General features: G+C 34.8%; 1 protein-coding gene across 1 annotated transcript in view; it reads left to right on the top strand.

The window, feature by feature from the left end:
- LOC123538351 (uncharacterized) overlaps positions 1 to 15998 on the top strand; it is a 144536-nt gene that overhangs the window by 33758 nt on the left and 94780 nt on the right. The window contains exon 4 of the mRNA XM_053529687.1: positions 8107 to 10005. Within this exon, the coding sequence (XP_053385662.1) occupies positions 8107 to 10005 (1899 nt within the window). The remainder of the gene's footprint in view (positions 1 to 8106; positions 10006 to 15998) is intronic.

Genomic DNA, 15998 nt, shown 5'->3' with positions numbered 1-15998 from the left:
ACCCCTATTGATTTTGAGGTCAGTAGATCAAAGGTCAAGGTCACAGTAACCCAGAACAGTTCAAAGGGTTTCCAACTGTTCATGCAAGCAGCGTAACTCAGGTGAGCGATCTAGGGCCATCATGGCCCTCTTGTTTGACTTTGACTTCGGTTGAGTCTTTTGTGAAAAGTAAATGTTACACTATGAATCATGTTATTAGCTGGACTTTTGCACTTGCCATTTGTTGGCGTCCTGATTGGTTAATTAAGTTATTTCATGGAAGTTGATATATCAGTAGCAGCTTGTGGGGAATGGATTGAAACTTCACACACCTGTTCACTGTGAATTTGATCTGACATACAATGCACTGGTCCCATAAGTCTGTATCCTGACATACCTTTTCACAAAATATATCCGACATTGAAATGGAATAGTGGAGTGTTCTTTCCCCTCAGACAGCTCTTGTTTATTATCAATTCTGATGCCTTAAGCAGATAAAAACAATCAGGCGACCAATACATTACAAAGGATTTTATATTAGTGGCTCTTTGAGAGTGCACAGTGTGTTTTATGAATCAATAAGAGAACTGGTTTGTCTGGCGTATTATTTATTAGCAGATTTCCAGTATCTTAACCCTTACCCTGCTAAATTTCCAAAATGAACTTATCCATCTTCCAATTTGGACAGTACTGTTAACTGTTTAAAGGGGTACACACCAAAAGGATACTGTTCGGATGGCAACTGTTCGGATGGCGAACAGTAGGTCATGATCAGACTGCACGGATGTGCATGCTGATCATGATCTACACTGATCGCAAAGGCAGAATCAATTTTGGTCAACATGAAAAGGGTTAAATGGGGGTGCCGACTTTTATAGAAGGTAATTGGGACTAATTATAAACAATGACAGTAACAGATTTACTCTGGAACTCGGGTTACGTCTGGCTTTTCCATGTTTCATGCACGTGCTGTGGGTACAAATAAACCATGATTCTATAAATAGATTGCGCAATGTAGCATTGAAATATGTCAAAAAATTAAACCCACACACGAACACAAATAATGAAATTCAAACTTATTTTATAAATCCAATACATAATGATGTTTACATATCTGTCTTTAGTAAATAATATCAGTTTGGCTTGTCAGTTCAAAGAAATATTTGATGTTTAAAGGTTAAACTTTAATAGTTTATCTATAACAAATTAGCGATATTTGTACGCAGTTCCGGATTACGACTATTCCTATCCTAATCTGTAGTAAACAATTTTTTAAAGGCTATGATATTATTTAGTAAAAAAGTGTGTACATTTAAAGTTGTGGGCAATGAAATTTAGAGCACAGCTAACCATGGTGATATCAGAATTAAGTAAACCCAGTATTTTAAAGGAAAATGACACAGTCGTCTGATATTTATATTAATATATTTTCAGTTGGTACTGCAAAAAAAATAGACTCAGGGAGTGCGATTTCATATGTGTATATATATGACATCTTGTATAATATAAAACAATAACATTCTGAGGTATCAAAAATTTAAATGCTCTTATGGCCATATATGATCAGACATATTTAGCCAATTCACTTAATAGTATTCAAGTTTTTTTGTAACTCTGCTGACATGAATGATTTTGCTAAGAAAGATTAAAATTTTATTAAAGGGACATAATTAGAAATACTATATTTGATAAACTTGTCTAGTTTCTATTTCGAAAATTCTGAGTAATGTATAAGCAAATAGAAGAGACATATGGAAGTTAAAATGCTCATCTAATTGTTTGCATTGCATTTTCAAGTTAGTTGAGGTAAAAAGTCCTAACTATAGGTTGACTATAGGACAGATGAATGTGCATGCCCTATACTGTCATGTCGATATCAATTTTGCGTCCCTCTTACGGATGATACTATGACAATTGTAAGGTCACTTTACTAATTACAGAATTATTGCGTAATAAAAACTTCCCATTGTTTAATTATCAACTTGCCTCAGGCATAAATGCCTCGATTATTTCTACCAAACATTTCATTAATTTGACTATTAATGTGCTTTTCCTGAATTTTATTGTAAAATCTTGTTGTGACATACCAGTACTTTGTTGTTTTTTACAAACATGTTTGTCGTGACTGCAGTTTACGTACAAGTGTTTTCCATGGTACATTTCCTGTGTTGTCAGTGAACTTTATGCGATTGAGTAATTAAAGGTATGAATAGCTGTGTTTTGTTTGTAATGTACCGGTATGTGTAAATGGTGTGAAATATGTAAATGAACTGAGTTTTAAATTACATAAATTGTTTATTTTGAGTTTAACGGATTTTATTTTATGTGGAATTTACTTAATGGTACACATTAGAGTTTCTTTTCCTGGATTACATACTGTATTTATATCATTTCAATACATTCTGGATTATTTTCCACACATTTTCAATGTTTGCAAAAAAAAAAAATCTAACGAATATGGCATAATTGGTTTAGAAAAAGGACCCTAAGGTAGGATAATAATTTGTTTTTAGTATTGTTCAAAGGTACATTATATACCTAGCTGCTATTGTCATATTTCATTTTGGGCATTAATTTTGTGCTTGCATTTAGTGTCTGGTCTTTGGACCTGTACTACACGTCATCGGTTTGATGCTACAGTCCTGTATTCAGTACTGTGGGATACAATTTTTATCTAGACACAAACTTTACTGTTTTCTATATTACTCCTTGATCTGTTATTCATCCTGCTAAATTTCTATAATGAACTTGTCCATCTTTCGATTTGGACAGTACCATTAACTGTTAAAATGGGTGCTTATATACCTAAAAGATACTGACTGAATGGTGAACAGTGCAGATCTTGATCAGACTGCATGGATGTGCAGGCTGATCATGATCTACTTTGGTCACAAAGGCAGAATCAGTTGTGTCCAGCATGATAAAAATAGCTTAATATTCTTGGAGAAATTTTCATTCAGACTCTTACAAAGGGTCAGATTCCAGATTTCATTAAGCCAGGACTAGCTTTGTTGTTGTTTTTGTAGACATGTGAGGATATTGTCGGCTTTTTAGCTTACTCACTAGAGTCAAAGATTCGGGGCGAATATTTTTTTAGCTTGGACATGAATTTAAGCCCCAAATCCAACTTTCCTTTTGAACAAAATTACTTCATTTTACAAACTACTTGACGGATCTTCATTAAACTTTATTTGTAGTCACAGTAGTGTGCTTCATCGGACTCCTTTAAGATTTTCTCTATTTATTTAAATTAGTAAGGTCAGGTGCAAGTTTAGGTGCAATATCAACATTTTCGATTTAAGTACTTGTCTTCAACTGCTTGGTGGACCTTCACTAATCTTTGTTTGTACCATCCTTGGATTGACCTGTCTCAAGTTTCATAACTACATAACTATAATCATAATGACAAAATATTTTTACTGTCAGAAGTTTAGCTACTGAATCACTTTTGAAAAATATTCAAAGTCCTTGATTAAACGTCCAAACTTTGGTGTATACAAAAATGTAATAAAATTATGAACACCTGAGTGATATTTATATTAGGCGGGGCAGAGCTAATAAAACAAAATGTCAGACATGGTAATTGTCATGTAGTTAGCTTGTCTTCTCAATATCTTATATGCAAAAAAATCTTTAGAGAATAGGATTATGGCCTTTAAGCTTTAAGGTGCTTTCTAAATCTGGTACTTAAATACCAACTCTCAGATGAGTGATGTGAATTACATAAAAACTGTATCATTTCCTTATAAATAAGGAGCTTTATTCTGCAATGTATTTTATATAAAGCAGTTCTCATAAAAAATATAAAATAATCAACATTGTTTTTCTTATAAATGTTCAAAATGACTGATATCCTGAAGTGAGTAAAGTTTATTTTTAGCTCACCTGAGCATAAAGTGCTCAAGGTGAGCTTTTGTGATCACCCTGTGTCCGTCGTCAGCCGTCTGTCCGTCGTCAACAATTTGACTGTTAACACTCTAGAGGTCACAATTTTGGCCCAATCTTAATGAAACTTGGTCAGAATGTTACCCTCAATAAAATCTTGGACAAATTCGATATTGGATCATCTGGGGTCAAGAACTAGGTCACGAGGTCAGATCAAAGGAAAAGCTTGTTAACACTCCTGAGGCCATTTTTATGACTGTATCTTCATGAAACTTGGCCAGATTGTTAATCTTGATGATCTTTAGGTTAAGTTAGAATCTGGGTCATGTGGGATCAAAAACTAGGTCACCAGGTCAAATCGAAGGAAAAGCTTGTTAACACTCTAGAGGCCACATTTATGACAGTATCTTAATGAAACTTGGTCAGAATGTTAATCTTGATGATCTTTAGGTCAGGTGAGCGATACAGGGCCTTCATGGCTCTCTTGTTAGCTCATCTGATTTTTTGAAAAAAAATGATGAGTTATTGTCATCACTTGAGCGGTTGTCGGCGTCGGCGTCGGCGTTGCCTGGTTAAATTTTATGTTTAGGTCAGCTTTTCTCCTAAACTATCAAAGCTATTGCTTTGAAACTTGGAATACTTGTTCACCATCATAAGCTGACCCTGTATAGCAAGAAACATAACTCCATCTTGCTTTTTGCAAGATTTATGGCCCCTTTTGTACTTAGAAAATATCAGATTTCTTGGTTAAGTTTTATGTTTAGGTCAACTTTTCTCCCAAACTGTCAAAGCTATTGCTTTGAAACTTGGAATACTTGTTCACCATCATAAGCTGACCCTGTACAGCAAGAAACATAACTCCATCTTGCTTTTTGCAAGATTTATTGCCCCTTTTGGACTTAGAAAATCAGTTTTCTTGGTTAAGTTTTATGTTTAGGTCAGCTTTTATCCTAAACTATCAAAGCTATTGCATTAAAACTTGCAACACTTGTTCACCATCATAAGTTGACCCTGTAAAGCAAGAAACATAACTCCATCCTGCTTTTTGCAAGATTTATGGCCCCTTTTGGACTTAGAAAATATCAGATTTCTTGGTTAAGTTTTATGTTTAGGTCAACTTTTTCTCTTAAACTATCAAAGCTATTGCTTTGAAACTTGCAACACTTGTTCACCATCATAAGCTGACCCTGTACAGCAAGCAGCGTAACTCCATCCTGATTTTTGCAATAATTATTGCCCCTTTTGGACTTAGAAAATCATTTTCTTGGTTGAGTATTATGTTTAAGTCAACTTTTCTCATAAACTATCAAAGCTATTGCTTTAAAACTTGCAACAGTTTTTCACCATCATAAGTGGACACTGTACATCAAGAAACATAACTCTATCCTGCTTTTTGCAAGAATGATGGCCCTTTTTAGACTTAGAAAATCATGGGTAGGACAATATTTCTATTACACAAAAAAAAATCAGATGAGCGTCAGCACCCGCAAGGCGGTGCTCTTGTTAACCTAGTACCCATTCTGTTGCTACCGCCCGCCCGCTTAGCTCAGTAGGTAAGAGCGTTGGTCTACGGATCGCGGGGTCGTGAGTTCGATCCTCGGGCGGGGCGTATGTTCTCCGTGACTATTTGATAAACGACATTGTGTCTGAAATCATTAGTCCTCCACCTCTGATTCATGTGGGGTAGTTGGCAGTTACTTGCGGAGAACAGGTTTGTACTGGTACAGAATCCAGGAACACTGGTTAGGTTAACTGCCCGCCGTTACATGACTGAAATACTGTTGAAAAACGGTGTAAACCCAAAACAAACAAACAAACAAACATTCTGTTGCTGGAAAATTACCATATGCTTACTATTATAGGGGCCTCCATAGCCGAATATTTAAGTTCGCTCACTTCAAATCGCTTGCCCCTCACCGATGTAGATTCAAGCCTATCGTTGAATTCTTAATGTGAGGAAGCCATTCAGCTGACTTACGGAAGGTTAATGGTTCTACTCGGGTGCCCACTTGTAATGAAATAATGCATGGAAGGGCATCTGGGGTCTTCCTCCACCATCAAAACTGGAAGCTCGACATATAAATAAAAAAAACAACAACAAAAATATCAATAATTCCCGGAAAAACCCTCATAAATATAATGCAATAACCTCGTGTCACTGCATGACTCTTATGCGTAAAGTCTTAATAACCCTTACCCTGCTAAATTTCTGTAATGAACTTGTCCATCTTTCAGTTTGAACAGTACCATTAACTGTTAAAAGGGATGTTTACCAAAAAAGATACTGACTGGTGAGAATCAATGGTAATTATGATCAGAGTTAAAAGATAAATATGAGCGATTTAGATTTTATGGTGTAGGTGCTGTGTTTAATATGTAAACAAAAATGTTGACAATTTTTTAAAGGGAAATAATTGAAAAGCCTTTAACTGTTATAATGTTTGACTTCAAAGGTCAGCAGCTGGGCATAAGGCTACTGGCGAAGACTTCTAGTATAAAATCAAAGAAAAGTCTTTTAAATCATGTAAATATAAAACTTCCTGAACTTTTTTCAGAAGTATTTCATGTTAAAGGGGCTTACTTCAGTAATATTCCTTTTTACATCGGATTTTACTGTGTGATGTTTGGCATTTCTACATACTGAATTCACAAGAATAATTTTTATAAGTACTTTAGGTTTTTTAACATTCCTCTATACAATACGGCAATATTTGGATGAGTACCTGATTTGCGAGTCCAGTATATTTTTGGATGGGTACAGGTCCAGATATATCCCATATTGTGCAGGATAATGTTAAATAATCTTTTTATTCCATGGTTATTTTTCTCAGTGAAAGTTTAAGCATTACGGTTTTGTTTCAATTTCAGCACACCTTTTACCGTTAATACGGGGCAGAGGATTGGGGGGTGGGGTGAGATTTGTGTCCTAACCCCAAGTGTCTGTTGTTTGATATGAACAAAAGTTGTTATATCGTCCATTATACAGAATATATGTTGTATCCAATATGGAAATGTATTAGACAGCCACATGGTACAAATGCAAATTTCTGATTGGAACAATAAAAGTAGGTGCTTGTAGAATAAATGTAAATACTGACTTCATTTTCCTACTATATATTACTTTAAAAAAAACTACAAGAACTTCGTAAATGTGAAATCAATGTGGAGATGTGCTCCTTTAATACTTGGGCGGAAATGTGCCTCTTTAAAGCTTAGGCAAGTAATACATCTTTTCTTATAGCTTTCGAAACCTTTATTGCATAAAGCAGTTGATCATAATGCACATTCTTCATCTTGATTTATTAATGAAAGGGGAGTGAAATTTCATATACGATTAATTCAAATATTTGCTTAAGTTTTCAAATTAAATATGAACTCCCAAGGTATATTTAATAACATGGCCTTAGAAGCTGTGGGTATTTTATTTTGTTATCCAAAATAGAAAAGACGAAATTCTGTATAAAAGGATTAAAATATTATTGTATAATATATAAAATGGTTTTGTAGATAATCTGTGATTTTAAGTACCCAAGGATTTTATAAAGTTTACACTGTATAGGTATGTGCAGATTAAAGCATTATACGGTATTTTAAGGGTAATGTGAAATCATAATTACTTTAATTTTGCATCAGTCCATGAAATTACAGCCAAGTGAACAGATGAAATTGTTAAGTATCTAATCTTTAAAATCTGATATCTTAGATTTGATATCCAATGAAATAGCTCACTGTTGCAATTCTTTTTGTTTGCCATCGATATTGAATGTTCTCACAGAATACTGCCTGAAAGTTAAAAATATTTATTGTGTTCAAAGTTTATTTCAGGTACTCTTAGTTTGTATATTTATAAATACATGAGAAAAACATATTCATAACTTACATATTTACTATTGTATGTTTAAACCTTTACATTTTATTTGGGCGATTCTTTTTATGTTGTATTGTGATGTAGAGTTTAGGTTTGTTGTCGTTGTTTTTACTTTATTATTGGTAATTGCAGTGCTTTTTGCAAAGAAATAAAATTAATATTTACTTGCTTTTGGTAATAATAACTTTGATGTGAAAAAATAGTTAGCACCTGTTTAGAATTCATGTTTAAATATTCTTTCGCAGAAACTTTATAAGTATAAATCTAGAGATTACTTATAGATGCAAGTAAAAATATTGGAAAAGATGGCTAAATTAGGTCAAACTGTTAACTATTTTGAAATTTTACTAACGAAAATTATTTTTTCTTTGTAGATGAAAAGAAGAAGCTTGACAATCAGTTAGAGTCTCTCACAAATTCTTCAGAATGTGAGACATCACACAAACGCTGCTGCAAAACTGTCAACCCAGCAATAAAGAGGAATGATTCTACTGAAAACAAATATGTGAAAGAAGAGAGCAGAGAAAACTGCCCCTTGCCTTCCTCCCAACCTTCCCCAATACTTTCCCAATACTTTTCCTGTAGTGAGATTGTAGATGATGCTGATATAGAGGCAGGAGGTGATGTTGATGAGCTAGCTGTGCCACTGCATAATGAAATAAATGCTGTAGAAAGAAGAACAGATTGTAAATTAAGCAATAATACTTGTAATAAACATTTTCAAGGGACTTGTAATACCCCAGGTGAGAATTCAAATGATAGAACAGAAAGGTCAGAAGGAAGAAATAAAAAGCAGCACAATATTGAAACCAAAGAGAGCAAAGAAACAAGATTTGATGGTAGAGATAAAACTGCTGATATAAGAGACAAAGAAGCAGATAAAAACAAAGAATTAAGTAAAGAAAACAGAGGTGAAGCTGTTCATCAAGTAAATAAAAATTGTAATGACACAGTAGATTTGTCAAATGTTTCAAATACATGTCCAGAAAACAAAAGAAGTGCAGTGATATTTTATGTAGACAATGATAATGTCTCCACAATAAATGAATCAGAATCAGAAATATATGATGGAGACAAAAGAAATGACTCCTTGAGTACTTTTGGTGACTTTCTGAATTGTTCAAAGGGAACTGAATCGGAAGAAAACTTTTTAGGTGATAGTTTAGATGTGAACCTTGATTCTACCTCAGTTAATACGATTTCAGATGAAGATGAAGATTACCTGTGTACGCATTATTCAGAAAGTGATTTACTAAGAGATTCTGAACCTAAATCAGGTGATCATAATTGCATTGGAAATTGTAGTTGTGAATCTGTTACTGAAGATACTGAGACTGCTGATAGAGTAAATAAGCTTAAAACAGATAGTAGTAAAACCAACAATAAGCTTGCAAGTGAAACTGCTGCAAAGGAATCTCAGGTTGATGAAAGTAATGTTAAAGATGTAATATCAGGACAGTGTTCAAATGAGGTAAAGATTCTTAAGTATTTACAGACACAGTCTTTGGTGAAAGAAGAAACTGAAAGTGATCTTTCTGCTTTTGAGTCATTTTATTCACTGGATAATACTTGTACAGCTATAGGCACACCAGTAGTGAAAAGAATAAAGAAAACATTGACCTGGACACCTCGGATATTGTCAGAAGAACGCTTCTCTAGTAGTAGAAGCACAACTTTATCGTCTAAAGCAAGTTTTTATACAGCTGAAACGAGCGGGACTTTCTTTTCCGCTCGTTCCTTTCAACTTGACAGCTGTGATAACTTTGTTACATGTGAAGATTTTCAGAAACTAGAGTTGGATGATGAGCCAAAATCAAAACTAAGTAAAGCAAAAAACGTTTTAGTTAGAGGACGAGACTTTGTGAAGTCGAAAATTGACTGCTATCGGAAAAGATTACCTAATTTAACAAATAATACAAACATTAAGTCTCGCATTTTGTGCCATAATTCTTGTGGATTTTCATGTGTACAAAAAGGTAAAGAAATTTCTTTGTACAGTATACCCGACACCCAGACACATGTAAAGGGAAATAATGGTAGTGGAATAAAGGCAGATAATAAGATTGAGCTAGATAGTTCAAAATTAAATGATAATGAATTGCGAAATATATGTGAGGCAGGAATGAGCAAAGATTCTGGAAGAGATATGACTGTTAGAAAAGTTCTTGAAGAGCAGAAAGGACAGGAAGGTATTGATAAACATCCAGAAGGTATTGCAGCTAACTTAGATAGGACAAATGGGAAGATTGATGACTATCATGGTGAAGGAACAGGTAATTGGAAAACCTTGAACTTTGCTTTATGTGTGTTGTTAAATTTGGACACATATATACCGTAATAATTCTATTTATAGCCCGGGCGTTTATTAGAAAACTGGTCTGTTCAAAAGTTAGGGATGGGCAAATATTAGAGACAAATCACAACCAATCATTAAAAATTGATGCAACATTTATTTTCGAACATACCGGTGTCGATGACTATGTGATGGTCGCACAGAAATCGATAACGAACGTACTACATCAGTACTTTAAGCGGCAATTAATTAAATACGACTAGTGTTTCCCTATGGCTTTCCAAAGTGAAAAGAATGAAGGACTAGGCGGTTTCTATGATTTACAAGAGGCCAGATACACAAGATATAAATTTAAACAACATCCTATTAAAGATCAAATGCCTCGAATCCAGTATTGATTAAATTTCCCTTGCGGTACCCCTGTCTCGAAATGCCAGACTAGTGACGTGACGTAATTAAGAAAAGCGCGCGCTTTTGCATAAGCACATGTTTACCTGGGTCAATACACAGTACATGTAGTATATGGCAGTATGTGTGTTAGTGTCAGTAAAAGCAGCCATAAAAGGTTTTCATGTTTCTAAAAATCATCATTCTATCGGAGCTATACTGACATGCATGTCTGAACATATGGGCATTGAAATACCCTGTACAGTGTTCCAGCTAGGATTAAAAAAGGACAGGGTGCTGGCACTGAAAAGGGCACTTCTGGGGTGGTGGTCGGTCCGGGACCGGGCTCCCCCGGGAAAAAAATATAAATGGTCCATGCATACAGTGCATTTTAACATACTTTAGGCATGGAATTTGGCATAATTTAGGCATGTTTTTTGGCACACTTTAGGTATGGTCTTTTAATAGGCTATGTCTGTCATCTCTAATGCACCTATTTATTAATTAAAAATTCTGCTGTTTGTATTTTACTTGGCATTGATTTTCAACTTGTAACATTTCTTTGTAATTGCATACTGAATAACAATATCTATGTGTTTAGGCCTATTTTACTTGTTACAATTTCAGTACACATCTTCTCCATGTAGGCTACTTGATATTTATAAATTTATACCTGCAACATATTATATACTGAAAATAAAGTTTAAACTTCCACTTAAATAAATGAAATCAAGCAAAGTTTTTAACTTACAACAGTCTAAAAGCAAGTTTAGCACTTGTAATAGACATATTCCGGGTATCCAAAATTTTATATCCGGATATGGTTACACTTTTTTCTAAAAGTCGTCGAATGTCCGGTTTAAACAATATTTTTGAAAAAAATATTATGATGCAAAGACAGTTTAACCACATGGAAACGTTTATCACCGTATCTATCGATTACCAAACAGAAACGTATTGACCCGTGTCTATCGGTTCCCCGATAGAAACGTATTATACCGATTAACGGCCATTTGAACAGAATCGTTTTATCCCGTGTCTCATAATCAATCGCTTTATTTTCGTTCTTTTCCTAGAGAAACAAATTCCGGATGTTTACTAACTCAAAATATGGGATTTCGTCATCATTATTTACGTAAAAGATCATGTGGTTACTATTTAAATTTATCGAGTACTTTGCAAAGAAAGACACCGGGGTTTTTTCCTACATGTGCACGACGCTACGTCATGGAAAATTACTGAGAAACTGCTTGCAACTAGCCGTTTCGTGGGGCTTTCCTCGTTCTAAAAATAACAACCATTTAACATAAAAGTATTTTTAAATGTGTTAGGTCATGAAGGTCACGCGTGATACATGCAGATTTCCCCTAAACAACAATTTGTGTATACGATGGCTTGGAATTTATGGCCTTACATAACGGGAAGTGTTAATCAAAACAGAAGGACCGCGGCTTTCAAATATTTTATGACACCCCAAGAGTTAATTGCTGCGGAAGTCACCCGTGATGTACCGACGTTTGATCATCAAAATATTACGTAATATTATCTTAAAAATATTTAATTTTTAGCACAAGAATACTGTAGTCGGTTACGAGTCTCGATCTCCACGATCTTTTTGCACTTTCAGAAATTTTACGATCCGTTATTTTTGTAGTGTTATTCAGTTTGATGGTTGTTTTTTATATAAATACTTACCGATTCCGATTCGGAAGATAAGTCTATTAACTATAAATCAAACTTTCAAACATCAAAATGAAATTGTATATGAATTTCAATGTGAAAGTAATCCAAAACAGAATTTTATGCCTAAAAATATATATTCCCGTACTTTAACACTTTATATCTTCGAAACTCAAAGAGAAACTACAATAAATTTTGTATCATCGGAAAGAGAATTTAAATTGCTATAAACTTTATATTGACAAAAATAATATCAAACTTACAGAAAATATTAAAATAATGACATTTTTAACATGTGTGTGTGTAATCACAAAATAATGCCAACACCTCTGTTCAGATAAGACAGTCACCTTTATCAGCCATATACCGATTATTGATTATTGATTATCACTTATCAGTGTTATGTAAAAGAGGTTACTTTGGCTTCTGTTCTGTGTGGTAAAGGGTTAACAGCATTTCACAGTATCTGACATCAAAGTGTACCCTGTCATTACATCTTAGTAAACTAATTTCAAAGAAATCTTCATGAAAAATCGGCAACTTCACAAAGCAGGCGACAACTTACTTTCGAAAACTTGTAAAACGATAAAATCAAAATATTTTCCTATTTAAATTTGATTGTGATCGATTTTTATTAATTACATATAAATGTCTGTTGTCTGGACTTAAGTTTCAGTTGTGTTTAAAGGGGTATTTACGACTATATTACCGGAAACGAAAGTACACTTTGACAGGTGGCGCGAAATGATAATGATTTCAGACTGGTTTGCAAACTGTTTTAACACTAAGGTTCAATGATTTTAATGCTAGTGGAGCAGTCTAAAATATCATGGTCTGCCTCGGGCACGATTACAGCAGGTAATTGTTTAATTGTTTGCTAATTATGTCAGTGCCCCCCCGGCGTGTATTACTCGATAAAAAGGTGCAATTAAGCAGTGTATTATAATCACTGAGGCAAAAAAGGGAAGTTTGGCTAAAAAAAGAAATGAATGGTTGTAAAATGGGCAGGGTGCCTGGCGGGGCAACAGGGCGGAACGAATTTCGGAACGGGCGATGCGCCCTGCTGTAAATAGCTAGCTGGAGCACTGCTGTACATATAAAATATACGGAATTAAAGATAAGAAAAGTGAAGTGCGATCTTATATCAGAATGGAAATAAGAAAATTCGCTGTTTAAACAATTAAAAGGTAGGATTATTTTCATTGGATTTATAGGATGGGCGCATATTAGATAACATCGTATTTTTGATTTTTTCCGAAAAAAATGGCCGTTTTTTCCCCGAAAAGTTGGGAGTGGGCGCTTATTAGAGCATGGGCTATAAATAGAATTATTACGGTATATTTTGCCTTCAGCCAGACAAATCCATTAAAGCTAATAGATTAATATGGATTGAGTTTTGTTGTTGGAAAGGTTGCTTTAGTATTTTAGTATGTGACAAATTTTTAGCTCACCTGTCACAAAGTGACAAGGTGAGCTTTTGTGATCGCGCGGCGTCCGTCGTCCGTCATGGGATCTTCATGAAAATGGGTCAGAATGTTCACCTTGATGATATCTAGGTCAGGTTCGAAAGTGGGTCACGTGCCTTCAAAAACTAGGTCAGTAGGTCTAAAAATAGAAAAACCTTGTGACCTTTCTAGAGGCCATATATTTCACAAGATCTTCATGAAAATTAATCAGAACGTTCACCTTGATGATATCTAGGTCAAGTTCGAAACTGGGTCACGTGCCATCAAAAACTAGGTCAGTAGGTCAAATAATAGAAAAACCTTGTGACCTCTCTAAAGGCCATATTTTTCATGGGATCTGTATGAAAGTTAATCTGAATGTTCATCTTGATGATATCTAGGTCAAGTTTGAAACTGGGTCACGTTCGGTCAAAAGCTAGGTCAGTAGGTCTAAAAATAGAAAAACCTTGTGACCTCTCTAGAGGCTATATATTTCATGAAATCTTCATGAAAATTGGTCAGAATGTTCACCTTGATGATATCTAAATCAAGTTCGAAAGTGGGTCACGTGCCATCAAAAGCTAGGTCAGTAGGTCAAATAATAGAAAAACCTTGTGACCTCTCTAGAGGCCATATTTTCCATGGGATCTGTATGAAAGTTGGTCTGAATGTTCATCTTGATGATATCTAGGTCAAGTTCGAAAGTGGGTCACGTGCCGTCAAAAACTAGATCAGTAGGTCAAATAATAGAAAAACCTTGTGACCTCTCTAAAGGCCATATTTTTCAATGGATCTTCATGAAGGTTGGTCTGAATGTTCATCTTGATGATATCTAGATCAAGTTCGAAACAGGGTCATGTGCGGTCAAAAACTAGGTCAGTAGGTCTAAAAATAGAAAAACCTTGTGACCTCTCTAGAGGCCATACTTGTGAATGGATCTCCATAAAAATTGGTCAGAATGTTCATCTTGATGATATTTAGGTCAAGTTCGAAAGTGGGTCACGTGCCATCAAAAAGTAGGTCAGTAGGTCAAAGAATGAAAAAACGTTGTGACCTCTCTAGAGGCCATATTTTTCATGGGATCTGTATGAAAGTTGGTCTGAATGTTTATCTTGATGATATCTAGGTCAAGTTTGAAACTGGGTCAACTGCGATCAAAAACTAGGTCAGTAGGTCTTGAAATAGAAAAACCTTGTGACCTCTCTAGGACCATACCCTTGAATGGATCTTCATGAAAATTGGTCAGAATGTTCACCTTGATGATATCTAGGTCAAGTTTGAAACTGGGTCACGTGCCTTAAAAAACTAGGTCAGTAGGTCAAATAATAGAAAAACCTTGTGACCTCTCTAGAGACCATATTTTTCAATGGATCTTCATGAAAATTGGTCAGAATTTTTATCTTGATAATATCTAGGTCAAGTTCAAAACTGGGTCACATGAGCTCAAAAACTAGGTCACTATGTCAAATAATAGAAAAAACGACGTCATACTCAAAACTGGATCATGTGGGAAGAGGTGAGCGATTCAGGACCATCATGGTCCTCTTGTTATGAATTCTATGCTAGTACACGAATCAATCTCCAAAAACTTATTTATTTCTGCTTCAAGATTTGAAATTCCCAAATTCATGACTCCCAGGGAGAAACCTTGAAATTTTGGCAGAAACCACAAGATTGTAAACTGTCACTGATATTAGATAATTTCACAGTATTATTTTTTATATGAAGCACCTGTCTGATTTATAAACACCTTGTTAAATGTTAAAAGACAAGAAAAACAAGGAAAGAAAAGTTGCACTTCTTCATTTTGTATGGAAAATAGTTCAAGTTTTAGATGCACCCAATGAATAAGATTGATATTTCATGCTTAAATGTGTAGGATTTTATTTGCATTTTAATAAGCTTCTGCAGTGAGAAAATTCAGAACACTGCAATTTTAACCCAATTCACTAAATTAAAAAATGTGCTACTGTAAAAGCACATATTTTCGCTGGGTCAAAATTTTGCAAATTTGAAATATTAGGTTTGTTCGCGAGGTTTAATATTCACGAAATTGTGAAAAATGGTATCGTATTTGAATCTGAATTATACTAATGGTAAATATTTACGTGAGTATTAATTTCTGCGAGATGTAGGGCCTCGCGATTATAGCGAAAATTAAACCCTCGCGTAAATTTCTGCTTTTATAGTAATTTATGTGGAGCAGCCATTCAGTTAATTCGTCAGACAGTAAATGAAACCTTTGCCTCTCATATCATGTAACATGCATAATCATTTCAGAACAACAGTGAATACATTTTTAGCTCACCTGTCACAAAGTGACAAGGTGAGCTTTTGTGATCGCGCGGTGGTGTCCGTCGTCCGTGCGTCCGTGCGTGCGTCCGTCCGTCCGTCCGTAAACTTTTTGCTTGTGACCACTCTAGAGGTCACATTTTTCATGGGATCTTTATGAAAGTTGGTC

The sequence above is a fragment of the Mercenaria mercenaria genome, chromosome 18 (genome assembly GCF_021730395.1).
Source record: "Mercenaria mercenaria strain notata chromosome 18, MADL_Memer_1, whole genome shotgun sequence".
Classification (NCBI taxonomy): Eukaryota; Metazoa; Mollusca; class Bivalvia; order Venerida; family Veneridae; genus Mercenaria; species Mercenaria mercenaria.
Note: the sequence above shows the minus strand (reverse complement) of the source record. Positions and strands in the feature narration are given on the sequence as shown.